Source organism: Phyllostomus hastatus, unplaced genomic scaffold (genome assembly GCF_019186645.2).
Source record: "Phyllostomus hastatus isolate PE091 unplaced genomic scaffold, TTU_PhHast_1.1 phas_contig_196, whole genome shotgun sequence".
Lineage (NCBI taxonomy): Eukaryota > Metazoa > Chordata > Mammalia > Chiroptera > Phyllostomidae > Phyllostomus > Phyllostomus hastatus.
The window spans coordinates 32,941,537-32,969,270 of NW_025333709.1; the positions used below are offsets into that span (position 1 = coordinate 32,941,537).

Genomic DNA, 27,734 nt, shown 5'->3' on the forward strand with positions numbered 1-27,734 from the left:
CCTTCTAAAGAATAAATGGAAGTCTGACAACAGAGCTGTGTCAGAGCTGTCACAAAGTGATCAGATAGAAAACTCAGGGACTTTCTCAATATAGATGCAACTACTAGGGCTTTCATTCTGATTGTTTTTAAGGTTGTGGGGTGGGATATTTAAACTGAATTACACTTGGACTGAAGTTGCTGGTCTATTTGTAAGTCAGAAGTAGTGCAGCCTTAAGATTTTCAAGATAGAGGTGTAAACACAATCCCAAACAACTAACCTCCAGCGACAAACCTTGAAAAAAAAATGGTACTCTGTTAGAGTTTATTTGGATTTCTCTTCAATCTCGAGATGCACGTAAAATTTAGCTCTTACCAAAACTAAATGTTAAAACCCAACCCTTGTGGGCTGCCCTCCCCATTCCCACTCTGCCTCAGGCCCAGTCGGGGACCCTGCAGGGTGCCCCCTACTGCCTTTGGCCTGGGACTCTGACCTGCATGACGTTCAGTCTCTATTTTCCCGCGATGGTGCCAACCGACCCTTGCCGAGGGATTCGTGCCTCAGACGTCTCTTCTAGGCGGGGACAGAGACCCAAGCAGACCTAGCGGTTGTCACCACCACCCGAAGGGGGAGGGGAGAGCAAGGGCCTCTTCCGCACGTTTACGCACGCGAGCCCAGCGCAGCTGGGTTGCCAGGCAACGCGGAGCCGCGGCCAGGGGTGGTTGCGGGTCCTGACGCTCTAGATGTTGGGGTACCTACTCCAAGTGTGCCTTTCCTGTTTACCGAGTGGTGTTGATGTTGCCATTCCTCCCACCTTTCCCTACACCACCACCAAATCAACGCATTGTTTCCGAGCCCTCTATCACCCTGCAATCCTATCTTCACGGAGTAATAACAAAATCCTGGGGAGAGAACCCCTCAGAGAAGTTCTTAACTAGGAGCCCATAGCCTGTATTTGGATGGATTTTAGGGGATACCTAACCCCCAGGCCCCAACTGTACACATAATTTTTGTTGTATGTATACAATTTGGGGGAGGGGTGGCGGGAGTTACAGACCAGATGGACAGGTTCTCCAGTGGCACTCCACCCCCATCTTAACAACGCACTGTGTGAGGCGACAGGAGCTCTGGTTTTAGGTAGGAAACCTAGATAGGTGGGTTCCCTGGTGTTTAGGTTAAGGAACTGTTTAGTGGGAGCTGCCAGGATCATAGGGTAAACATTTGATGGCATTACCCAAGAAGCTTATATACACACGGTCACAGAGACACACTGATAGGATTTTGGGGCAAAAAGACAGAAATGTTTCTAAGGATGCGATGCTGAGCCCAGGCTCCATCTCCATCTGTAGAGCTCAGTTAATACTCAACACAAACAAAGCCTATACTCCCAGTAGCCTATCTGCTTCCTTGTGTGTTTGTAAGATATTGTGTCAAATATAAAATATTTTAAAACATTCCACATTTTGTAACCATATTTGGGTATTTCTTCTTTATTTTAATATCATGTGAGCCCCAAAACAGGTAAGTGGCCCAAGTCTCTGGCATTCTGAGAGGCTCTGAGAACTGCTGCTTAAGTTAGTATTCCACTCCATTTTCTTATTTTGACTATCCAAAATTCATGCTAGCTGATTACTGTGCATAGCACTACCTAATGTTACCCTGTGCATCTGTTGCTTTAGAGCCCAAGGCCCTCTCGGCTTTCAAGACCCCATCTTGTCACAGCTATTCATTTTTCAAAGCTGGCCGTACTTTTTGTCCTATTCTGCTCCATTCTTTTTCTATGTGCTTGATTGAGAAGTGAAATTCAGGGACTTTATTAGTATAAGGCATAATTTAAGTTGTAATCAGTGGTCAACATTAATAAGACAAAGATTTGTCAGATACTCTACTCTGAAGAATATAAGCTCTAATCTTATACACTCAGAGAGCCACCCCTCTCTAATCAGCCAGCAATCTGAGTAGGGTGGTTATGCAAGAGTGGGGGTGTCAGAAAGGAAAAACCCCAGGAAACCTGAAGGGAGATAGTCTCGGCATCCATCTGAGGTTAATTCTGTGTCCACCAAACCCTGACTTGACATAAAAAGTTATTCCAGTGTATTCATGATCGTCTGAGACTGTTTTCTCTCTAGGAATGGACAAGACTGGTTGCCTTCCAGATGTTGCAAGGTAAAACAACTTATTTTAAGATAAAGTGAATACTACTAGTTGGTAAAAAAAGCTAGTCCCTTGATATGTCTGTAGCAATCAGACATCAATTTTACAGGCTATAAATCAGAACTTGCTTATTGGACTAATGAATGGATCATGGCCAAACTGCCCAATGGGTTTAGTTGGTATTCCTCCAGCAGGTTTATTTGGTATTTATAAGAGCTGGTGATTTTGTCACTGGCAAAATCCAAATAGGATCAACTAAAATAGCTCATTAAAACTCAATTCTCTACTGAATGCCTATAATAAAAATAACAAAATAACATGTACTGTCAAAAGCTGCAGGGATCTAAGAAAAATCATAATTTATAGCTTTATTATACATTATTTATCCTTACAACACTACAAAAAAGATTTTAAGATGCTTTTTAATTTTGAACAAATTAAATATTTACAGTCTCAGCCAACTTTTACTGAGAATGTTCACAATACAGGAATATTCAAACATGTTAAACTTGGCAAAGATTGTTTTTGAGAAGGAAACAAAAAATATCAGTATATTTTATATTCCATGGCACTGCTTCTGTAGAAAATAGCTGGTATCCTGTAAAAAGAGAAAAAAATAATTTATATTCAAGGACAAATGAGTATGTGAATGTGTATATACAGGGTCCAGCCGAAGTAACGCCTCTTTGAGTGTGGTTGGTAGCGTAATAATAATAATATAGGTGTAATAATTTACAGTTTTAATTTGAACATTTCACCTAAAATGTCATATGGTGTGCTTGACTGTGATATTGTTATGTTACAGATTTACATGCTTATGATTTTGTAATGAAACACTTTTGTAATAAAAAGGGGGCATTATTTGTGCTGTACCCTGTAATGTATATAGAAGTTTCTATGAATATTTCATCATGTATGATAAAACTGAAATCTGAGGTATTTCTCAGATTTTCTCAGTGTGTATAGTTTTAGCTATCATTTAATCTCTTTGATGGAAAATTTTACTTTGTTATGACTGTATCTTCTAAAATTTTACAGTATTTAACTATATAAAAGTGGTTTCCTAAAGAACATTGATACCATCAAAACTTTTGAGTGCAACATTTCAAAATTTACATAGTTATTCCTCATGTAATATTTATTTCCTTATGTATATGGATTAAATCATCCTATTATGTATAATAGTTTATAAGTAAATATAACTCATCTGAACAAAGTAAGACCTCAGATAATCAGATGAGAAAAACAATGAAAAAGTAATTACTCAACTGTTTTTTTACTGACACAAATAAAAGAAATCCCAAGTGAACTAGTCTATGTAGACCCTAATTTTGAAAATAATCCAAAATAAAACTATTTTCTTGGCTTTAGAGGGAACTTTTTACTAAATTGAGCAAATCATAGATTATTCTATTTTTACATTTGTGAGCACTCTAATACTTACTTTGATGTTACAATCACAGATTTTTTTCACATTTAGAATTAAACTTTTATATTATGTAAATACCTCTGCATTTGTAAAATTATGAAAGTTTTTTTCAATTAACTCTTTTTTTTAGTTCCTTGAACAAAGAAAAAATTAAGAATATGTTGGCTTATATTTCTGATATGAACATAACAGGCTTTAATACCAGTAATGCCAGAAATAGTTTGAATATCTAAATCCCTAAGTGTGCCCCATGAGCACATTAAATTTTTCCCCACTTTTCTCTTATTTGTAACTTTTACTTCTTTCTTGTCCAAATCAGTTGGCTAATGCATAAGAACCACATTAAATAAAAGTTGACAGAGCATCTTTGCTTTGTTCCTGACATAAACTGAAAATGGGGACAAACTCATAGGTGGAGAGCAGGATGACAGCTGGATGGGAGGAGGTTAGAGGGTGGAGGGATTCAGCAAAAAGGAGAAAGGACTCATGGACATGGACAGTGGTGTGGTGATTGCTCGGGGAGGGGTGTGTAAGGGGACTAAATGGTAATGGAAAAAATACAAAGTTTTAATGCTCAGTATTTTCTGAATGTCTCACACAAGATGGACAGCAATTGGAGAATTTCACCTAAACTGTCATATGGTGTGCTTGAGTGTGATATTGTTATGTTATAGAATTACATGCTTATGATTCTGTAATAAAAAAATTTTGTGTAATAAACGAGGGGTGTTATTTGTGCTGGACTCTATATGTTTCAGCACAAAATCTGCATTTTGGATTACATATAGTAGAATATACTTTTATTTCTGTGTTACAAATTTATCAATTTGCATTTGGCATTAATTTAAAAATTCTTTCTTAATAAGATATTCGAATTAACATATTTATTAAATATGTAGGGCCATTAAATAGCCACCAAGAGTCTACTATATCTCCTCATTGAAGCAGGAACTGGGAATCCCAAAGTAGAAGTGATGCTCTTATGTCTTCCACATCTTTTTATCCTCTAGAAATAGTAAATCACAGCTTTTATAAAGAATCTTTGAAAATGAATCATTTGGAAGACAGAAATGCATTCATTCTATAAGTTCTGACCCATTCCTGTGGACACTGATTAACAAGGTGAGAACACCATCCCTTACACGTAGTTGCACAACAAATGATGGTGAAGTGAATGTCTGTAAAATCACCTGTGGCATGGCCTGAGGGAGATACAACATGGTAAACCTGGCCCCCCAGTACTGGCATATCTAATCACATAGCCCCCATAGCTGCTTTAATTGTAGTATTTCTATAGAATATTAATGTATATATGCAATCAAGTAAGAGAAATATATTGAGCATAGTTTCACTTATGAATACATGAAAACGATAGAACATTTCAAACTGGGTTGAATTGTGAACTACATACCATTTCAAATGTAACCTTCTGATCTTCCATTGCGTGGCTGAAAAATAACAAATTAGTAATAAAACACTGAAACTAAGGAGGGAAATTGTCATAGAAATCAGCCTAATGATGATCTTGATGCATGGTCTTATTTCTTCTATGTAGTCTTGCTCCTTCAATTCGTTCTCCAATTTGTTGTTAGAATTAGTTTCCAAAATGCAATTCTTTCCATATGGATCTCATTACCTCTACCAATAAAGTTGAAATTCCTTAGTTAAATATTTCATTGGCTAATTCCTGTTGATTCTTCAAACTCAGCTCTTAAGTCTCTCTGTACCTTCTTCACTCCCCAGCCTGGGTCACTTACTTTCTTTTAGAAACCATTGCCCCTGGATTGAAGGCGCATTTAACATAGTATTATTTATTTATTTATTTATTTATTTAGCAATATCCTGTATTAGGATGTAAACTCCTAGAGCAAAAGAATAGAATCCTATCTGACTTTATATTCCCAGCCTTCGATAGATTGTTTAGCACCCAGTAAAAATTCAATAAATAATTGCTGAATGAATGGATGAAAACTTTCTGATAATTAGGGGGACAGACATTTTAGAAAGTATAGCCGCTTAGAAAGAAACATTTCATAGACAATTTGGACATGCAAAATACTAAATGCAATGACAAAGTTTTGTCTAGTTATTGTAGTTGATTCTTTTACTTTTAAAACCTTGTGAAAATACTCAAATCTCTTTTATATTTTTTAGTCATAACTCTTTTAATCTACCAAATAAACATTTAGTAAATGAGTCCTTAGAATTTAGGAGTGATACATCTTTAAGACGCTCATTTCCTACACATGAAATTTTGTGGAACTAGGTTTTGTGGAACTCCAAATAAGTTAATGTCACTGGGGCATTTACAAATATGAGTAGTAGATTAGAGAAGAGATTATAGATACCACAATATTAAAGCAATACGTTGGTGACAGAAGTGAATCTCAGACTATGGCACTTGATGTCAATTATCTATGAATAAACTTCAAAACTCATATGAGTTAATGTAAATGAATTCAAGTTAAAGTATTTTTTAATTTTGATATTAATTGATTTTTAAAAATACAGTATGCGCATACCCTGAATAAAAAGTAGCTTCGTCTTTGACTTGCAATAGGACCTTGTAATTCTTCCTGGAATTGAAAATAAGAACATTAGAAATCAAATAACAGTAATAAGTGCATACTCTTCTTGAGAATATTGTGAAGCTCAAAGTTATTTTCAACTATCATAATTAAACAAAGAGGGACTCAAGGACTTGAATGTATAATTCATAACAATAGCTAATCTTTGTATTTCCACCTGAAGAATTTCCCAAAACTATCAGTATCAGCAGAATGTTATATTTTTAAATAATTTCCTTATTAATATAAATATTCTATTTGCAGGAAATTTGTCACAATATATATTCATCAATAAGTAGAAAGAGAAATGCCAATAACTTCATAATTAACTATATGTAAAATCTCCTTTTAGCATTTTGTTAGAACAAAATAATTTCTTTTAAATACATATTTTATGTGCTAGCACAACAACAGGAAAAAATACAGAATTGTGTCTAAGCTAAACTACACAATGTTTCTATAGGAATTTAAATAGAAATTGAGGAACAACTTTGGTAAACTATATTTCTTCAATGAGACTTCAGAAGAGATTTTCCCAAACTAATTATATTTATAGAAATGGTAATGAAAACAATACCAAATAGGAACAAACCAATTATCCATAGTGGGTATATTTTGAAGTGTTTCTTTTCTCAAAACATTTATTTCATTTTAAACTTAATGGAAAAATACGTAACATTCTATGTTTTCCAGAAAATTGGTTCTTATATCAATAAGTTCTTATTTTCATCTACTACCTATTATAAAATATCATGATGGCAATCACCATAAAATTTGTCAACAAGACCTGCAATTATTCCATAATGTAAGTAAAATAATATTTTTAAATTCTAAGAAATAGCTCTGACATCTATTAAAATTCTGAAGTCCCTGCTTTACAACAAATATATCTGAAATATTCAATATTTTATACCTAATTCTCATCCTGATCATAAATCCACTCAAATTACTTAAAAGATTGAAATTTTTCATATTTATAAATGTACACATAGAAACTATACATTTATATGATTATACGAGGAAAAAGAAAAGGAGGACAAAATGTAGATTAAAACATGCTAAAATTAAAAACTTTCACATCCAAATATACAGGTTGTTTTAATCTTATCATTGGACAGACAATAGTATATAAAGAGAATTTGTGGGAAAGGAAGTGAGGATGTCTAGCAAACAAAATTTAAGAAAAGTGTTGGAATTGCACTAGGATCTGAAAACTCCTTTTCCCTAAGAACCCCAAATACTTCACTATCAAAAATATGTTTGAAATTAGGTGACTTAGATTCAGCAAAGCTAACAGTACTGTAATTTTATTTTTCTATTCATGGCTTACATTCTTTTCTTTTGTAGTTCCTAGGAAATTTGTCTTGCTGCAATATAGGAGTTATTCTTTGTCAAACAGAACATAACTACCAAGTCACAATTTATATTTTTAGCTAGTCGTCTGTAAATATGATATGAAGTGATATAGTAAACTCATAATTTGCTGATATATTTTAAGAAACTGAATCTTTAAATTGAAATTTTACACTATTCATGAGCCAAGCAAACTTCAGAGAGTTGAATTTAATACAAAAAAGTGTATATTACTTCTAGAAAGCTTGATAATAACTGATTTGATTCTTTTCACACTGGAAATTCTACAATTTTAAGGGGCTACTACAATTTCTCTTACATTTCTCATTCAAGCTGGCAGCAGATACTAACTTCCTTAGAAGGTTAGTTTAAGAATGTGAAGAATTTAGGGAGGAAATAATGACCAGAAAAATAAATTTTGAGGAATTTTTTTCTAAACTGTATGCATTTTTCAAAGTATTTGAAGACTTTTGGTAGTACATAAAGAAGAATAGAATTAAGATGGCATTTAAATTAAGGGAAAATATAACAATAAAATAATAGAAGTATCCAAGATTAGACTATAAAAGAAATGGTATAGCAAAAACAAAATATTTGCCAAGACTAGAAAGTTAGAAGAATTTATTGTAATTTCTAATCTCACTTGCTAGAATGATCTTGGGGTCACCTTTACCCATTCTGAGTTGTTTTCCCATTAGTAAACTGAGGATAACACTATTTATGTAAGCACCAGCAGAGTTGCCAAAAGAAAAAATAAGACTGAAAACTATAATGCATTGTAACAATCTGGGGCATTACTTAAAAATAATACCTAGAAACTTCCATCATCGAAAGAGTTAACATTGTTTTAAAATAACAATATAAACACAATTTCTAGTTTAAAAAGCAGTTAACAAAGTTGTATTTATCTTAAACATAGATACTGATTTTGGACAAGACACCCACAATTAGTTTCTGATATATTGATTTCTTGAGCCTAAAGTATTACTTTTACTAACCCTTTAATACTTGGATAGAAAGACTGCCATCCCAGCCTTTTGCTAACCTGTATACAAAGGGGCAGTGAATTGCTTTTTTTCTTCTTTTCCTACCTAGAAACTAGGCACACTGGCTCTGTCCTTACTTAAACCAAGAATAGGTTTCCTCACTGGGAAGGGAATCTAACCCCAGATTTCTTCACTGCTCCTAACTTGAGATAGAAGGACCATACTAAGGGGAAGGGAAACAAATTTTTCTTCCTGAGTGTGACACCACTCTGGGAACCGGATGCTCTGAGGCTACCTGACTGTTTACATGGGGCTTATCCTGCGAAGAGCATCTTATGAAACACAACTGGGAGTTAACAGAAGAGCCGCCCCACACACAGTGGCAAAGCAAACATGCAGTTTGTTTACATACGTCCACTTTGAATCTCTTCATTCTTCTCTCATGCAGTTGAGGAACGAGCTGCAGCAACGGATGCACGACAGACGACTGAGAGACACGAACACACACACGATGAGCACAGAGGCTTCTCAGCATTGGGCATAAAGACAGTTTCCTATTTCTTTGTTTTACCCGCTACACTTGCTCCAGACCAAACAGAACAAGAAAGATGTTATCTCAGACAGCCTTTTGTGAGCACTTCAAAGAACTGTGGAGAATAAACCAAGAGATGGACTGAAATTTAGTCGCTCTATGCTAGGATCTTGGCTGGCCATTAGGTTGATGAAGCACTTTCCTGAGGGCGTCAGTCCACCTGGAGCTGCCAAGAAGCAAAACACCCGCCTGCATCTCTGACGGGCAAGCAGCAGTGTCTGCTTCCAGACTTACTCACGATGATGGGGGGTAGATGATGGGAGAATCAGTTTTTTATTATGAAAATGTTTCTCTAGAAGATTATACTGTACACACATCTAGTAATCTCTTTTATAAATTATATAGTTTATTTAAAATTCGACATTGGAACAAGACGACAGGGGACACAACAAATGACGATGTGTTGTTGATAGTGAAAAATATGACTAAGATACATTTTCTCAAAATGTAAAGATGCAAGCAGAAGAAAATGAAAGCATATTTGAGACATGTGGCTACCTGCTTTGGTTTCATTTTAAAGGCATGGCTTGAATTGAACCTTCTTGCAAATATTAAAACCACTCATCAGATGGATTACCATTGTTAACCAATTCAACTTGCATTTGCTTTTTAAAGCCAGTATAACCTAACTTTAAACTCCTCATAAGTAAAATATTCAATATGATGAACTTTAACACTGAATTTAAGATTACAGTTCCCTTTCCACAGGTACATACTAGTTTAAAATACACTGTGCTCCTCAGTCTTGGATTGGTCCATGGTAGCGACTCACAAGCTTAGAATGATTATTATAGTGAATTATTAAGTATTCTAATTGGAACACCAAAGTAAGTTCATTAGCATTTTTAAAAGCCATGCATAAAAAGAAAAACTACCACTAAATCACAACTTAGAAGTGAACTGAATTCAAGTTATTGGCATCTAGCTAATCTCAGTAAATTCTCACACTAAATGCCTAATTACAAATAAGGAGATCTTAGGAATAGAAATGGATATTTCTAGTTATATTTAATTATACTTTTGACAATCATCTTTTAAAATTATTGATAAAATGGCTTTGGATAAAACTATTTTCACTTGCACTAATTATCATCTAAAACAACATGTTTTACTTAATTATTTGGGTTTTTTTTGTTTTGTTTCAATTTATTGGCCTTTAGAATGTAGGTCATGACAGCAGGGATTTCTTTTTTAATCTTCTATTTTATTTACAGCTATATTTCTAGTATCTAGAGCTGTGATTAGCACATAGCAGATACTCAGTGAATAATTGCTGAATGAATGAATGATTTTAATATGCATGTAGTTATTGAGATATAAAATAAATGTGTAATAAATGTGAATGCTATTTGTTCATGTGTGTATAAACTTTTAAAGTAAAAATAAAAGAATTTTAATCTAGTTCTATTAGATAAACTGCAAAAACAGGTTTGGGAAAAAATACCAGTCATTACTCATAAGAATTACCATGAATTAATCCATCAACTTACCACAGCATTTGAATTGCCCAACTTCCGTGTCTTGGAATAATGAAATAAGAACTGTTAAAAAAAAGTAATGAGCTTTACTGTAGAGGATTAGTGCTTTACTTCATTATTTTTAATGTATATGTTTATGGAAATCACCTTACCCTTTTGGTATTTATTTTTTCATCTGTTTCCTGTTGAAAAAAGATATGTAACTATCATTATAGTATGCATAACATAAAATGATAATGTATGTTATGTGTACTATATAGTATAAAATTTATAATGTGAAATTTTCATTAAGTTTTAAAAACATATGACATATTACATGTAAATTATAATACTGAAATTGGTTAAGTATATATTGCTCTAAAAATGAATGAGAAATTAAAGACTGTTCATGGTGCACAAGGTCCTTACTGCAGCATTATTCATGAGTGAAAAAAATGGAAACATCCTACAAGTTCAACAGTGGTGGATGGGAATGATATGATTACATATAGAATATTCAGAGAAACAGACTAGAAGGAATCACATGAAAGTATTTGTAGTTGTTATCACTAAATAATAAGATTATAAGTTATTTTTGCTTTCTTTTATAAACCTATCTATATTCCCCTCCCCCTCCAAAAATCTGTTTTTACAAATGAACCATATCATTCTTTTTGATGTTTTTGTTCTTTTTGGTTCTCATTTACTTTTAATATAAGAGGAAACTCAGGGATAAACACCATTGTCATTTCTTTTATTTTAATCAGAAGAAAAAGTTTTGGAAAATGTCACTATTAAAAACACTGGAAAAAATACAGTAAAAAATACTGACTTTCAGAAAACATTTATGGTTTCACAAAATCAAGTTTTCTTTTAGTTTTTGTATGTGAAAGGCATGACAAAATGTACCAATAGTCATGGTTAAACTAGAACTGCTAATGAGAAATATAATTCTAAACTTGAGGCCTTACACTTAATAAGAGTTTTAAAATAAGTACATCTATAAGATATAGAATATAAAATAAAGTATGGTACCTTATGCTATTTTTCACATTTCCTCCTATCTTCACTTCAGAACAAAAAAGTTCTCCCAGAAGAATCAAGTAATTTTAATTAGAAACCAAGGCATCACAATAAGAATATAATTTTCAAACTGACATTAACAATATAGTTTGCTTTTTTTTGCATTCTTAATGTCTTTCTAGCAAAGAAGATGCATCTGTTTTCCAATTGTAGTGAGTTGGGGAGAGAAAAGGAGCCAAATGAACCCATATTTCTCTCATCAGAAGTAGATACTTCACAGGGACATATAACTTTCCAATTGATGCTTGTAAACTCCATGGATATGACCTTAAATTCTCAGATATCAGAGAAACTGAAGTATTTGTTTCTTACCCCAAATCAGCCTACTCTCTTCAAGCTCCTCTTGGCTTACTTTTTAAATTGGGTGTATTTTCCTCTAGTAGGAATTCCAAGATGCCACTGGGCAATTTTTTCCCTACAAATAAAACACTGTTTCAACCTTACCTGGGGTTTTGGTAGAGTCCCCATAATTGTGAAGCAAAGTTCCTCCAATGCATTGGATGCCTAATGGAAATGAGAAGACACACCAGCTGTGCTTCTGATTTAACAACACTTGCATAGAAGATACAACCATTGAATGTTAGGGACACACCAATGTTCCAATTACCCACAATAGAATCCTTCCTGAGACCCACTGAAACGCTATTGGAATCCCTCAATTTCTCTCATGACGATAACTTGGCTCCTAAAAGTAAAACCTTCCTTCCAATCAGGGGGGAAAAAATGCAATGTGCTGTATATGTGCACTAATTAAGTTCTCCTTTGTGGAGGGCTAAGTTCTCGGACACATAGTTCTCAGTACTTGCTTAGACTTCATGGAATTCTATGACTGACAGTAACTCGGGCAGCACCAAAAGAGGGATTATTCTTCCCAGTATGTAGCAAAGCCTGGATCTATATGCGAAAGCTCTGAGCCTCACTGAATATTACTCATTATTGGCTAATTTGAAAATCCTGCAACTACTTGCAAACAATGGGAGTGGGAAGGGAAGAAGCCATGAATGGGCCCTAATCTGAGTTACCACCCTTCCAGTCTGCTGACTGCACACCCCAGGATCAGGTTTTCAAGCATCTGAGTGCAGAAGTAGGGCAGGGCTCCCTGTGTTTAGCAGCCAGCTGGGTGTGGTGAGGAATCGCACAAATGGACAAGCAGGGGCAAAACCTACTTTGCACAGAACTTAGCACAGTAGTACCATGAACAAATAATTGCTTAATAAATGCACACTGGAAGTAATGAAGATCTGGATCCATGGGGGTGATAGAACCAGTGGTTAAAAACAGGGGCTATGGAGCTGAGCAGCCTACAACTCTATAGCAGTGCAAATTTCATCCTGCTCCTTATTAGCTGTGTTACTTTGGGCTGGTTACCTAACTTCTGTAAACTTCGGTCTCTTCGCCCATAAATCAGGGATGACAACATTGCTGCAGAGAGCTCTTGGAAGGATTAAATGTGGTTAAAGCTCTTAGTACAGTGCCAGGTACATAGCAATTAGTTAACAATGGTAGCATTAAAAATGTGTGACCTGTAAAGCTTGATTTACAGCTGTAGTTACTCATCATTTAGAAGACATATCAAAAGCATTGTTCAGGGCCACCTATATCCTCAACTTTTGAACAATAGTGCATGCTTAACATGGTTGGTTGTAGTTAGGAATGCAGTTAGGAGTCATGAAACAACTTCCTCTCCTGGCATCGGAGGTTTGTTTTGCTCTCTTCTACTTGTTTGCCTGCAATGCAATTTGATAGGCTATTTATTAATAAGATTAAATGGCTCATATTTATATAGTGCTTCAATAAATTTCAAAACACTTTCACATACATAATTCACATTCTGTCCTTAAAACACAGCTGTAGAGTATACAGGAGAGGAACTGCTATTCTCATATATAAAAGAAGTAAGGTTTCAAGACACTGTCATTTGCCCAACACCACATGTATCCAGCAGTTGGTCGAATGTGGCCTGCGAACTAGGTCTTCTGGCCTTTAGGTATGCCTGTGTGGAATTGGTATTGACTGTTACAGCTATGTCTGGGAGTCGGGTGAGAGAGCAAATAGTGTGAACACTGACACATCCTTTCTCACTGTTTCTCCTCAGGGATGGAGACACAGGTCACCCCATAAAAATCTGGAAATAAATCCCTAAAACTCCTTTTTTATGGCCCATTTAGAAATGCTGCAAAACACAAAACAATAACAAAACTATCTAGTGATATCATTTGTCAAAGATGGGTCTCTTAATTTGAAGAAGAATAAATTCAAACATATGAGTATCTCCTTAGAAAAGATATTCTAAGCTGGATAGAGGCTTGGCAACAAGATTGAAGTTTGACAGAAAAAGTTTCAAAACAAATTATGTTTTCTCCAGCAACACTTCACATGAAGCCATTATTTAATTAGCTACAACTATATTTTAAGGGATTATTTTATACTAATATTTAATATTTTATTGTTTAGTTTTAGACCTTAAAGATCCTTTATTTTCTACTTGGTAAACTGTTTTGAAGCACTATTCAGATAATCACATAAAAATAAAATAACAATTAATGTGAAAATGAATGATTTTTAAAAATTGCATCAGGTAATGTAAAACATTCCATAATAAATTTAGCAACCTCTCCTCAAAATGTACATAGTATTTGAATTCAATGAAAACTTAGTTTATCCTGATAGTGTTTAGATGAGTGCTTTAAAATTTGTCTGTTTAGTACTGCAGAAATAAAAAAGATTCTGAGGGTGTTCCTGAATTTTAAATACAATGTAAAAGCTTGTATTCCATATCCATCATATGTTACATAGCCATCAATGCTCCTAAAGTAATTTGAATTACTATTCATAAACAGGTCACCTATTATGATTCTGGTGTTGCTTCTTACTTCCTTCAAGTGATCCTCTGCAGACCAAGGGATGGCTTGAGGCAGAAGAAACATAGCCTTATACAAGGCTGTCTGTCTCCACACCAGCCACAGTGACATTCCAGAAGGGCTATGGAGGACATGGAACCTTGTCCAAACTATGTAACAGATAGGCCCAAGGCACATAGCTGATTGTTCTGAAAGGGTGAGACTGAACCCCTGCTAAACCCTCTTCTCCATCCAGAAGTATAGTGACACTGATTTAAAAAGTCAAGACACGAAGGCTAGCTAACACTGCTGTGCCTAACTCAAAGACAGAGCTGCAGACAGATGGTGTGAGGAGTACCCACTTACATGCCACTCCTCATGTTTCCACGTACAGGAGCTAGACTAACATCCCTCTCTCCCCACCCCCTCTTAACTCTTTCCTATGGGAAGAGGAGTGAGTTACCTGAGAGATGATTGACAGAAGGAGACTGGGCATGCTCCATTCAGCCCTCTCCTCTTAGGGAACCAGCTCTCTGGCCAGCTATTCTTGTCAGGTCTCTTCCCTGTGGTAGGAAAGCTGATTCTGGTGGGAGGCCTCAAGTTACTGTCTAACACAGTTTAATTCTGGGGATACTTCTAGTAAACACACTTGGCATCAGCTCCAAGGCCACATTTACAAATTGACTTTTCAGTTACAATGATACTTTGACCTCTGTAAGTCTGATTCTGTAAGTTTCCCCTTCCTTGGGCTTCAAAATCCACTGAGGGACGGGATATTATTCCCCAATACAGCAATAGACACATTATGTCTAACCTAACGCAGAATTTGATTTTGAAATCAGCATTTTACTTTGCAAAATAGGTATGTATTATCTGCAAATCTATTTTATTTAGAAATAAAAGTCCTAGCACTTTACAATGTAAGATCATAGCTCTGAATACTACCTGTAGATAATGTGATAATTTCTAATATGTTGGCATGTTTTAATGAGCCCATAAAGTAATGGCAGATCCAAAGGGATTAATGGCGTGTTCAGCACCACACCAATGCCCACATTATTACAAAACAGTTCCAGCTGGAATTACCTGAGACTGAGAACCAATGGACAGGAAAGATGAACAAGCAGCACCTATCTGTAGAAAACAAAAATGCGAATTACATTCTGAAGATAGACAGAAAACAGCAGAAAATGGGAAGCAGAAAATGGGAAGCAGATTTTACAAAGTCAAGTTACCTACATAATAGTAATCAAAGTTCTGTTTTGTAGGGATTATCAGAGTGTTTAAAGGCACTTCAAACATTGTGGGAAAAACTTGCTGGATTCTTCAGCCTGAGAATTGTGAACGGTGACTTAAAAATGGCCTAGGAATTAAGGAGCACCCTGCAATCATGTGGTTCTTTACGACACATAAATCTAACCACACCATCTAAATGAAATGACAGTAGCATAAGTGCTAAATTATAAATAGCATGTTAAATAGCATGCAGTAAAAACTCTTACACAAGAGCAACCTACCAGTTTGCTACCAAGGAGCCAGCATTAGAAAAGGTTTATTGAGTTACAGTTGGCAACTCGCTATTCTCAACTTTCGTGCTGAAAAGAAAACTTGAAAGATTTTAAACTGTGATACAAGACAGATTAATCATTTTTAAAACCGTGTTGAGAAGTTAAGCACTAAGCCGGATGTCTGAAGTTGTTTATGACATTTATTTCTTTGGTGGCCTTTTAAAATGGGGTTGGAAAAAAAATGGTACTGACTCTTGCCTGTCTGAGATCATTTAGGTGGAGTCCTGTTTATGGCTTAACATCTCAGGGGTCCCTTTCTAGTTGCAGAACCCTTTGTTGATCAGTTTCATTTAATTTCCAGTCTCCCACCAAACTGAGGCGGTGGGGATTATCACACTCTGGTCATAATTTCTCAGGCTCCTTATTGGTTCCAAGATGAACATATCCTAAAATATAATATGATTCTCTAATTTAGAAATTAACAAATGTGTCCAATATTATCACAAACATAAGCCATTTATGTCTCTCTCCTTTTTATCTTCACAGAACTTGTCATCTCTATAGATCACAGATATTTGGGAATTGTTTTATTCCACTTGTCCCTTGTGCCTACTCACTGCTCCCTCTTCCATGCCACACCAACCTGGAATCATGAGTGGAAACACACACACACACACACACACACACACACACACACACACACTGATAAACGTCTTGAGGGCAGGGGCTATGCCATACCTAACTTGCCCAGAATAAGTGTTTGATAAATCTCATTGAACTAAACTTAATTGAACTTGTGGAAGAAATATGAGAAGTCCATTGAGAAGGGAAAGCAAAAAACGATATCCTTTTAAGCTTTGAATTGTGACCTGTGATTTTAATTTAAGCTTTGAATTTAATTTAATTTAATTTAATTTTGAATTTGAATTTAAGCTTTAAGCCAAAAAACAATACCTTTCAAGCTTTGAATTATGACCTACCACTGAACAATTTAAGCTTTGAATTGTGATCTACAATTTTAATTTAAGCTTTGAATTGTGACCAAGTTCTAACAGATTAGCTCCAAATGGTGTTTCTAGTGATTTAGCAGGGTAGGAAAAAGTGGCTCCTCCTGAAATTTTTGTGGTGCTTAGGTACTGGAGACACGCCATGCTCAGGGGAGAGCCGTCCACCGGAAGAGCAGACCGTGCATCTGTGTGAGATCGCCCTGTCCAGGAACAGAGAGCTCTTGAGCCACAAGATTAACTAGTGAGTACATCAAAATTGTTTGAATAAAAACATCAGAATAAGAAAAAAACGCCAATTAATCAAATGAAGAGATAATTGCGAAGCTTTTCAGGCTTTGTTCTCCTTTTTACAAAAAGGCACAGCAACATTGTTCTCCTGCTCTCCCTTTGGGCAAGCATTTGTTCGTTTTACTCATATACCGGCCCTAATGGTTGTAAGTGCCACTAATTGCTTTCGAGTGCTCTGTAGAGCCCATTGATGAATGTTTGGAAATGTATTAACATGTAACTGGCATTTTTGTTTTTTACAGATAGATGCTGCTTATTCATCTTTCCAGTCCATTAATTCTCCGTATATGGGTTGAAATTATGTTTCTAGTATTCTTAGCATCTTAACTCCTTTAAATATTTTTTTCTCTAAGAGAATTTATAAGGCTTTTACATCTCTGAGTTTTGCCCAGCATTATCATCTAAAATGTTTTTTCAGAAATTTCCCACCGAAATGTAGATGATTTCAAGCTAAAATAACTATTTCTGTATTATACATTATTTGTTGTCTAAATTATCTTTCATCTTGTTTATATTTGTCTAGTGTATATTATGATATAGCAAAGCAAACATCCTTGTAACAGACTTTATGGATTTCTATGCTATTAAAGACTGTTTAGTGCTTGGCACTCACTATCTATCGTGTCATCCCCCTTATATGTACTGCTGGGGTGGCTAGGCACAAAGGGTATTCTCCTTGGTTCACAGCACACTATCACCATTGGACTTGCTGGAATTATCACCTATATTTCCAGCTCCTACTCCTATTCCATCCTCCTGTAGGCAACTCTTCTAATGTAGCTGAGGTGGAACCTCCATTTGCTTAGGTCCTAGAAAATCTTGTTTTGTGCACATATATGGTATTTTCTTATTTTTTTTCTCTAATGCTATACTTTGAGATCTATCCATGTTACTGGGTACTTCTAGTGTGCTTCTCCGAACTGTTGTAGAATACTCTACAATGTGCACCCACGCATGTTGCCTACACATTCCCTGATGATAGACAGCAGGGTTCCCTCCAATCCTTCCATTGCCTCCTTGCATCTGTCCTCCACATAGGGATCTGAAGGAGAGTATCTTTGGGCTAGGTACCCAGGAAAGGTAATGCTAGATCATGGGGATATCTAGGCTGCTTTCAAGATGGCTCCAGAGTTGACATTCTCACCACAAATTCATGAGGGTCCTTTCACCCCACATCCTTGCTGACCCTTGCCATTATCTAAATTTCAATTGTTTTTTGCCCAGATAATTGGGTGGAGAGTGACATTTTGTTGTTGTTTTATTTTTCATTTCATTATTAGTAATGAATTTGAACAGCATGTTAGATGCTTGTTGGTCTTTTAGGTTTCGTCTTAAATTGTTCTATCCCTTGACTGTTTTTACTTTGGATTCCCATCTTTATCTAAATGATTTAATAGGATTTCTTAGGTTTTCTAAAATTAATCTCTTATCCACAGAATCTTTTTTTGAAAGGAATCTTTATTTTTAATGCAGTTCAATTCATCATATTTTTGGCCCTATGATTTATATCTGAAGTTTTATTTAAGAAGTCTTTTCCTGCCCCTAGCTAACAAAGATATTTTCCCAGTAGAAAATCTTTTCTATTAATTCCATAATCTTACCCTTTATATTTAGATCTTAATCCACTTGCAGCCTACCTTTGTATAGGGTATAAGTTTTACTTTCCTCCATATAGTGAGGCAGTTTCTAAATCCTCATTGGCCAAAAAGTTTGTCTTTTCGCCACCAAATTTTAATATTACTTTTAGTGTAAGTCAAGTCTGTGTGATTTGAATTTCTGTCTTAGGTTGGGTCCCCCAGAAACAGGCCTTGAGATAAGTATGTGGATATAAGTAGATTTGGGGGGAGATGATTCAAGAAGCATTAATAGAAGAGTAGAAAAATAAAACAAGGAAAAGATGAGATCAGGCACGTTCAGGATGGTATGGCTGTAAAATGCCTAAGTGGTAGGTACAAAACAGACAGAAGGAGGTTAAGAATATTATAGGAAATGGAGAAGCCAAAGAACTTACATGTACTATGCATGGACATGAACTAAGACAGGGGTGGGGGAATGCTAGTGTGAGGGGAGTACAGGGTAGAAGGAAATAAAGAGGGGAAAATGGAACAACTGTAATAGCATAATCAACAAAATATATTTAGAAAAAGTGAAACAAGGAAAAGAAGAAATCCAATAATGGGAATGTTATCAAGCAGATTACCACTGTGGGTAACTGGGGTCAATATGTCTGGGGAACTTGGGGAGGCAATGCAGAACTCAGAGTTATTCCAACTGAGCTCAGGTATTTAGCCACCAACTCCCCTGGGTCACCAGCCAAAGGCTTCCTTCAGTGGGGCATTTACTCCCAGCATTTTTGGTCTGCCCCAGGGCAGGCCAAGCAGGCAGAGTCATAGGGGCGTGCAGTTAGACCCAGAGAGTTTGGAGTGCCCCGGAATCATGAATATCCCAAATCTCGATTATATTCTTTCAGTTTACCGTAAGTTCCAAGAAAGATAAAGTTTTCCACCAATTTGTATGAAGATAATTCTTTACCTCATTCCACAACTGTAGTTCTTGTTCAGGACGTAATCCTTGAGGTGATACTGGAGCACCTAAAAATAAAGTTGAACTCACATGTTAATTTTATAGTATTTCTTCTAAAATTAAGTATTTATATATATACATTTATTAGTTGCTTAACAGTGGGTATATGTTCTGAGAAGTGCAGTGTGAGGCGATTTTGTCATTGTGTGAACATTGCAGAATGCGCTCACACAAACATAGATGGTACAGTTCAATACGCACCTAGTCTATGCAGTACAGTCAATTACTGCTCCTGGGCTACAGACCTGTATAGCATGTTACTGTACTGAATATTGCAGGCAACTGTAGCACAAAGCTATTTGTGTATCTAAACCTATCTAAAATAGAAAAGATACAGCAAAAATAAGGTATATAAGATTAAAAGTGGAACACCTGGACCGAACACTTACCATGAACAGAACTTGCAGGACTGGAAGTTACTCGGGTGAGTCAGTGAGTGAGGGGTGAGTGATGCAAAGGCCTAGGACCTTGCTGTGCACACTCCGGACTTTGTAAATGCCATGCCCTTAGGATGTACTACATTTATATAAAAATTTGTTCTTTCTTCAATGAGAAATTAACCTTAGCTTACTGTAACATTTTTACTCCATAAACTTTTTTTGTTAGCTTTTGACTCTAATAATAACACTTAGCTTAAAACAAACACATTTTACCGCTGTATAAAAAATGTTTTTCTTTATATCCTTATTTGATAGTTTTTTTCTGTTTTTAAATTTTGTTTTGTACTTTTGAAACTCCTTTGTTAAAAACTAAAGCACAAACATACACAGTAGCCTAGGCCTACATGGGTCAGGGTCACTGACATCGCTGTGGTCCCTCCACACCTGACCCCACTGGGAGATCCTCAGGGGTGATGACATGCCTGGAGCTGTCACCTCCTGCGGTAACACTGCCTTCTTCTGGGCCACCTCCTCAAGAGTCTGCCTGGGCTCTCTTGGAGGAGGTGATACTGTTTTCAGAAATATGTCCATGTGGTTTGCTTGACTAGTTTCTTCTTTTTTCCATCACAGATCCCTCATAAGCAGACAATGCATCATGAATATTCCTTTCTGTTAATGAAAACCTTTCGGTGTTGGGATCCATGTTTTCAAGCATTTTAAGGAGCTTGTTCAGGTCTGTAAAAACTTCTGTTAAGCCATACACTGAGTTTTCTTTGGGGTTCTTCTTCTTCTTTGTTTAAGATTTTATTTATTTATTTTCAGACAGAAGAAAGGAAAGAAAGAGAGGGAGAGAAACATCAATGTGTGGTTGCCTCTCACTCAAACCCTACTGGGGATCTGGCCTGCAACCCAGGTGACCCTTTGGTTTACAGGTCAGCACTCAATTCACTGAGCCACACCAGCCAGGGTAGGGGGCGGTCTTCTTTTTCTTATCTGGAAGTTGCCTTTTCTCTTTCCTCTTCTCTAGCTATGCATTCCTGTTCCAGTTCCAACAATTCCTCATTAGTCAGTTCCTCAGGAACCACTTCTAGAAGCTCTTCAAAGTCAACTTCATCCACATCCAGGTTAAAGATGTCTGTTGTCTCAAAAGCCTTGATTTTTGTAACCTCCTCATCCTTAGCAAATCCTTTGAAGTCATGGACAAACCTGTTAAGTGTCTTCTTCAAGATGCCCCATTCATACACTCCTTGGCAACATCATCTGAAGCCCAAGTAAGTTCTTGGTGCAGTCGCAGATGTTGTAATCATTCCAGAATTGCATCAGTGTCTTCTCAGTGTCTTCCTCAGTTGCAGCAATAACCTGCTCAAATGTCCTCCTCATGTAACAGGCCATGAAAACTGCTATCATTCCTCAATCCATTGGTTGGATCAAAGAAGTGATATTTAGAGGGGGAAACACCACTTTGATATTGGGATGAAGATCATCAGTAAAAGGAGGATGTCTGGGAGCATTATCAGCAATAGCCAAAATCTGGAATGGTGTGCTTTCCTCCAAATAGTACTTCTTTTCACTGGCCTAGTAATTCAGGAGGGCATCTTGGGAGAGAAGCTGGGTCATTTACAATTTCTTTAAATCTTCAGTCTAACGCTCTCCCAACTGAGCTATTTTGGCAACTCCTCATTTATAACTTTCTACTGCTCCTGGGGAACACTGGTAGTGTGAGCCTACTGATGTGCTTGAAGGCCCTGGGGTTCTCACTGCACCAGATCACAGAGGATTTCAGTTTGTAGCTTGCAACGTTGCCCCCAAGTAAGATTGTCATGCAGTCCTTAAAGGCCTTGAGCCCTGGCATCGACTTGGCCTCCTTATGGATGCAAGTCCTTCCAGGCATCCATTTCCAGAACAGGGAGGTTTTGTCCATATTTTCCACCACAGTCAGCTTACCTAGATTTATCAAAAATTCCTCAGCTGCCTTACATCAGCACCAGCCAACTCACCACTCACTTTCACGTTATGTAACAAATAATAATTCTTGAATCATTTAAAGCACCAAGAAGTAGTAGTAAATCCGACATTACACTCAGGTCCAGCCTTTTCTTTCTTTCTTTTTTTAAAGTATATTTTATTGATTATGCTGTTACAGTTGTCCCAATTTTCCCCCTTTGCCCCACTCTACTCAGTACCCTTCTCCCCTCCAGCACTCCCCACCTCCTTAGTTCATGTCCATGGGTCATACATACAAGTTCTTTGGCTGCTCCAATTCCTATATTATTGTTAACATCTCCCTTCTATTTTGTACCTATCAATCATGCTTTTCAATCCCTGCACCGTTCCCCCTGTGCTCCCCCTTACCCCTCCCAGCTGCTAACCCTCCAAATAATCTCCATACCTATGACTCTGTTCCTGTTCTGGTTGTTTGCTTGTTTTTTGTTTGTTTGTTTGTTTGTTTTTAGATCTAGTTGCTGAGAGTTGTGAATTTGTTGCCTTTTTAACGATCATACTTTTGATCTTCTTTTTCTTAAATAAGTCCCTTTGACATTTCATGTAATAATGGCTTGATGACGGTGAATCCCTTTAGCTTTTCCTAGTCTGGGCAGCTTTTCTTTCAACACTGCAAACAAACTTTTTGCTTTGGCTGTGATCTTCCTAGTGCTGAGTGGGTTACTCTTCTGTGTCTGGTCTTCAATGCAGACCATTAGAAGTTTCTCCATGTCTGTCATAGCCCCTTCTCATTTTGTGTTAGTCTCGTTGTCTTCAGTGAAATAGATCCTTTCACAGCTTCCATCACTTCGTTCTTGTTCTTCAAGATTGTAGCGATGGTGACATGGCACATGCCTGACTGGTGAGTAATAACCTTCACTGATTTTCCTATCACTTTTAGTTTTGTTTCTAGGTCAATCACTAAACACCTCTTACTGGCAATATTAGCAGTGGACTTTGTGTGCTTAGGGGCTGTGATGAACAAAACAACGTGAGATGAAATCAAGCACAAGAGAAAATGAACAATCAAGAGATGTGGTAAACACGAGATGCATGAGGCTACGCTGGCATAATGTGGCACACTGTTTTACAGCCAACTTTTTTTATAACTATAAAGAGTATCCTCTAAAGTAATGATCAAAAGAATAGTATAGCAATTACACAGAGGAGTAACAGAGTCTTTTGTTATCATTATCAAGTACCATGTACTGTACATAATGGTATGTGCTATACTTTTATACAACTGGCAGCGCAGTAGATTTGTTTACATCAGCGTCATGGCAAACACATGGGCAATGTATTGCATTAAAGCATCACTAGGCAATATAAATTTTTCAGCTCTATAATTATCTTATGGGACCTCCATCATTGACCAAAAGGTCATTATGCAGCACATGGCTGTAGTTCATCGTGGAGTAATATTTCTCATTTTTCACAATACAGCACTACCCTCCTCTTTCAACTAGATATTTCAGCATTTGACTTAGTATAGAAAGTCAAGAGGCTTATTAAATAAATCTTAATAACATTACAAAGGCAATACTCTCAGGAAAGAATCATTTACTACATCTACACAAAAATTTGAACATGAATGTGCATAGCAGCATTACCCATAATAGCCGGAAGAAGGAAAAAAATCCAAATACCCATCATCTGGTGAATAGGTCAATACAATGTGGTACACCCAAACACTGGAATGCTATTGGGCCCTAAAATGAAATGAACTACAGATGCTCCTTAACTTGCAACGGGGTTACATACCAAACATCACAGCTTAGCCTAGCCTCCATTAAGTGCTTGGAACACTTACATTAGCTTACAGCTGGGCAATTATTTTGTGTTTCACCTCAATAATAATTGCCTTCCTCGATTTGTTCACCATAAACAGGAGACACAGATGGGCATTTTGTAGCCATGATGGGATGCAAAATGCAAAACACAATATCCCTCAAATGGTGGCAACACGGTACATTGTAGTGTCGGTGTTCACCCTCACGATCATGTGGCTGACTGGGAGCTATGGCTTGCTGCCTCTGCCTGGCATCACAAGAGACTATCATACCAGACAGTATTGCTAGCCTGGGAAAAGATCAAAATTCAAAGCATGGTTTCTACTGAATGTATATTGCTTTGTACCATCACAAAGTTCAAAAGTAGTAAGTAGAGCCATTATTAGTAGGGGACAGCCTGTACTTATATGTACTACAACATAGCTGAATGCCAGACATATTAGGATAAGTCAGATAAAGCTGAATATTGTATGATTCCATTTACATGGGATTTCCAGAAAAGACAAATCTATATTATAGAAAGACTAGGGTTCACCTGGAGCTGGGAGTAGGAATGAATTTTAAGGATTCTTCCATGAGCAGGGCTTTGACTAGAAAAGGATACTTCTTATTTTAGTCTTGAGCACTTGATCGCTTATCAAGTGATAGTTTGTTGCAGATATCCAAAACGCTCCTCTGTTATAGGAAATTTCCTTATTTATTTTAACATTGTTCTCTGAATAGTAACCTGTTTCCATCTACAGAATCTGACTGGCCCTTTATCTTCCTTCTCATTGCCATTACGTGCTCTGCTAACTCATTTTTGCCAAGGATGCTATACTTGTTGACACTTCATTTTCCTTTGCCTTTGTGATGTGTTTTGCTGTTTTTAGATACATCCTGTTGCATCTTCTGTAACAATTAATCTTCATAGATTGTCTCCCAGTTTTCTTTATCTATGCCATGCTTCCCCGTCAGGGACATCTTTAGAGATTTGGGACTAGGACAGATTGCACTGTGTATTCACTCTCCGCCCGTTCCAACACAATTGTAGAGAGATAAAATTAGCTTTCAATATCAAGAGCAGATCTGAAGGGGAAAGAAGACACAAAAGGATAGTATAGGAAATGTCTGTGTAGTGATGGATGTGTCTCATTCCTTTGCTTGAGAAATATTGGGTATATTTATGAGTCAATTGGTCAGACAGTAAGTATACTTTTTGGAAATAAAGCCCAAGACATCACTTTTTAGAAAGCAGCTGCTGCCTTCCATAGTTTCTGTTCAGTCACCAGCAGCCTGAAAGTTCCCCCACCACCCCCCACAACAGTTGTCTCTCACTGATACAAAAATCGCTGCAAATATATAGTATGTAACCTGCTTGGAAAGTACATTTGCCTGACAGAGAAAAAAAAGCCCGCTTTTAAACTATGATTATCTGCTTCCCTAATAAGGTAGATAAAGATCACCTTCCTAATTTTACCAATAACAAATTGAAAATTGAAAAATATCACCAGTACTTCGCATAAGTCATCACTGCCGGCTATGTCATATGGAGAAGGTTTAGGTTTCCCAGCTTCTGACTGCTTGGATACCAAAGTCAAATTGCCTTGTTTTTCAAGAAGGAGACCGCCTTCCCCGCCACCCCAGCCCCACAGGAAAGGAGAAAATGCAAACAACTAAAGCAATAAAAATAAATACAGTAGGAGAAGAAAAATAGCTTCAGTTTCCCCACCTCTAACAGAGCTGGCTGCATGCCCTGAAAGGTCCCTGCGGTTGTGGCTTCAAGCCCCCAATGTTGTGAACAATGATGAAGCTGCGGTTTCTGGCAGAGGAGGGAAGCTAGGGGCGCTTGCTGGGGAGTTCCAAAATTCACCGTCTTAGGGCAGTGTCTGCCCTGGAAGATGGTCCCCCTCAAGGCATCTGGAAAAGTGACCTTGAAGGTGCTCTCCTCCCTATGAGGTGCGCTCTACTCTACCTTGTCTCCCGCGCTTCAGACCTCCCTCCCTGACCTTGCCTTTGCTTTTACCACTTCTTTCCCCTAATCCAAGCTCAGAAGTCCCTATTGCTATCAAATCACGTCAGACTTCCCTGACTTTAGCTGTAGCCCTGTCTGAAAGCCTGGCTTGCACTCTCGCTTCTCTAACACTGTTTTATTTATTTATTTATTTATTTATTTATTTATTTATTTATATTCCTTTTTCTGATCTGATGCCTGAGACCTATAAGCCACAGTCTCTCTTACCTTCTAAACCTTTAGAATAGGGCCTTTGGCACTGCTCAGGATTATCTGAACGTAAGTGGAGTGAGTATTCTCCGACTTTACCTCGCAGCAGCAGGTGAAGTATCAAACTCACTCTAGTTTCGATTCAACCATCAATCCCTCCAGTAATTGCAATCAATAGGAAAGAATTTTAATTTTCATTCTTTTAACTCTCATTACCTCTGGGCTCTGGAGCGTGCACATCCCGAGTGTGAGGGAGCCCTCCAAGTTTCCATCACCACTGGCTGTCCCCTGCCTGCCGGGCGCCAGCGCGCGAGGCCGGGGAACACGCCAGCGCCTGCGCCGCTGGCTGCCCGCGCCTGTGGTCCAGGGCGGGAGCCTAGAGAGCCCCGCGGCCAGAAGCCTGGAGCAGAGGTAGGAAAGGGGGTGGAGAGCGTGGCGAGCAGCGCTGGGGCGCGGCGAGTGCCGGGGCCCGCTTACCTCTGCAGGCGCCCGCGCCGCTGGCGAGCAGCAGCAGCAGCACCCGGAGCAGGGATGCCGTGGCCCCCGGTCCCGGGGCCGGCCCGGGGCGGCGGTTCGCTGCTGACTGCATCCTGGCGTCTGCGGACGGCTCCGAGGTCCGGACTTGGCGCTACTCCAGACGGTGCCCCGATCTTGCTTCTGCGTCCCTGGAACTCGGCTGGTGGGGCCGGGCCGCCTGACTGACCGCCGCGCGCGCCGCCAACTTTTAAATCTCGCGGACACGTGGGCTGACGGGCGCATTCCCCGGGCGGGCGCGTCACCTCGCAGCCCGCAGGCTGCGCTTTGCCCCGGCCCCTCCGGCGTCACTCGGACCCGCCGGCCGCCCCCGCTCCACCCCTCAGCGGACCCGCGCCGGAGGGCCTGAGCTGTGACTCAGGCTACCACGCACTTCGCACTTCGCCGTCCCCACCTGCGAGGTTTGGGGAGGGGGAGAGTGGAATTCAAAGAAGGAACGCCTGTCCATTCTTGCTTTGGCGGAGTTTGAGTGGGGGGCGAAGGAGGGCGGCAAACCAGGTGGTCCTGAGAGTCTGGGACTTTTTAACTCGTACGTGGCTTCGCTCTCTCTTTTCCTAGCCTGTCTGGGACTCCCCTTGGTCCTCACCCTCCTGGGGAAGCCGCTCTGCCCAGCACTGTGGTGCTCCCTCTCCCTGAGCTCCGTTGCACCTCTGTTCCCTTCACGGGTTTATCCCCGGGTCCCCGCACAGTGCCCGGTGCACTGAAAAACAACACTGGTTCATCGGCAATGTTGATGTTCCCCCAGGTTCCTGCAAGGCCGGAGACCATTTGGGAAAATGCAGTTGTCTCTTAATGAAGGTCAAGAAGACAGGACTGCGGGGTCCTTGACCACACGTACCTTTCTAACAAGTCTAGAGGGTCTCTGGCTGTCTTTTGGATGGATTTCAAGCCTGAGGTAATTCCTTTTCCTGTGCATTTTTTGCTGCTGTCACTCCCCAGCTGTTGCATCCTGTTTCTAGGGTGGCTTGACTTCCACGAACGCTGTCCTCTCCCTACTTCCTAAGTGGAACCCTTTACCCGC

The 27,734-nt window shown here is 38.2% G+C and overlaps 1 protein-coding gene across 1 annotated transcript; it reads right to left on the bottom strand.

Moving 5' to 3' along the window:
* Nucleotides 1–2,527: 2,527 nt before the first annotated feature.
* NMU (neuromedin U) lies at nt 2,528–26,883 on the bottom strand. The gene is made up of 10 exons (XM_045834592.1): nt 26,657–26,883; nt 19,776–19,834; nt 15,527–15,574; nt 12,045–12,104; nt 10,691–10,720; nt 10,551–10,601; nt 8,881–8,955; nt 6,085–6,138; nt 4,974–5,010; nt 2,528–2,731 (listed from the first exon to the last, which is right to left on the bottom strand). The coding sequence occupies exons 1-9, from the start codon at nt 26,766–26,768 to the stop codon at nt 4,978–4,980; spliced, it is 522 nt and encodes a 173-aa protein (XP_045690548.1). The 5' UTR covers nt 26,769–26,883; the 3' UTR covers nt 2,528–2,731; nt 4,974–4,977.
* Nucleotides 26,884–27,734: the final 851 nt, after the last annotated feature.

Excerpts from the sequence above, each read along its gene's own strand:
- NMU (XM_045834592.1), bottom strand. The coding sequence starts at position 26,768 with ATGCAGTCAGCAGCGAACCGCCGCCCCGGGCCGGCCCCGGGACCGGGG. Across the intron at positions 10,721-12,044 it reads GGACTCTACCAAAACCCCAG|GAAACAGATGAAAAAATAAA; the intron begins GTAAGGTTGAAA and ends TTTTTTCAACAG. Across the intron at positions 5,011-6,084 it reads GAAGCTACTTTTTATTCAGG|CCACGCAATGGAAGATCAGA; the intron begins GTATGCGCATAC and ends GTTATTTTTCAG.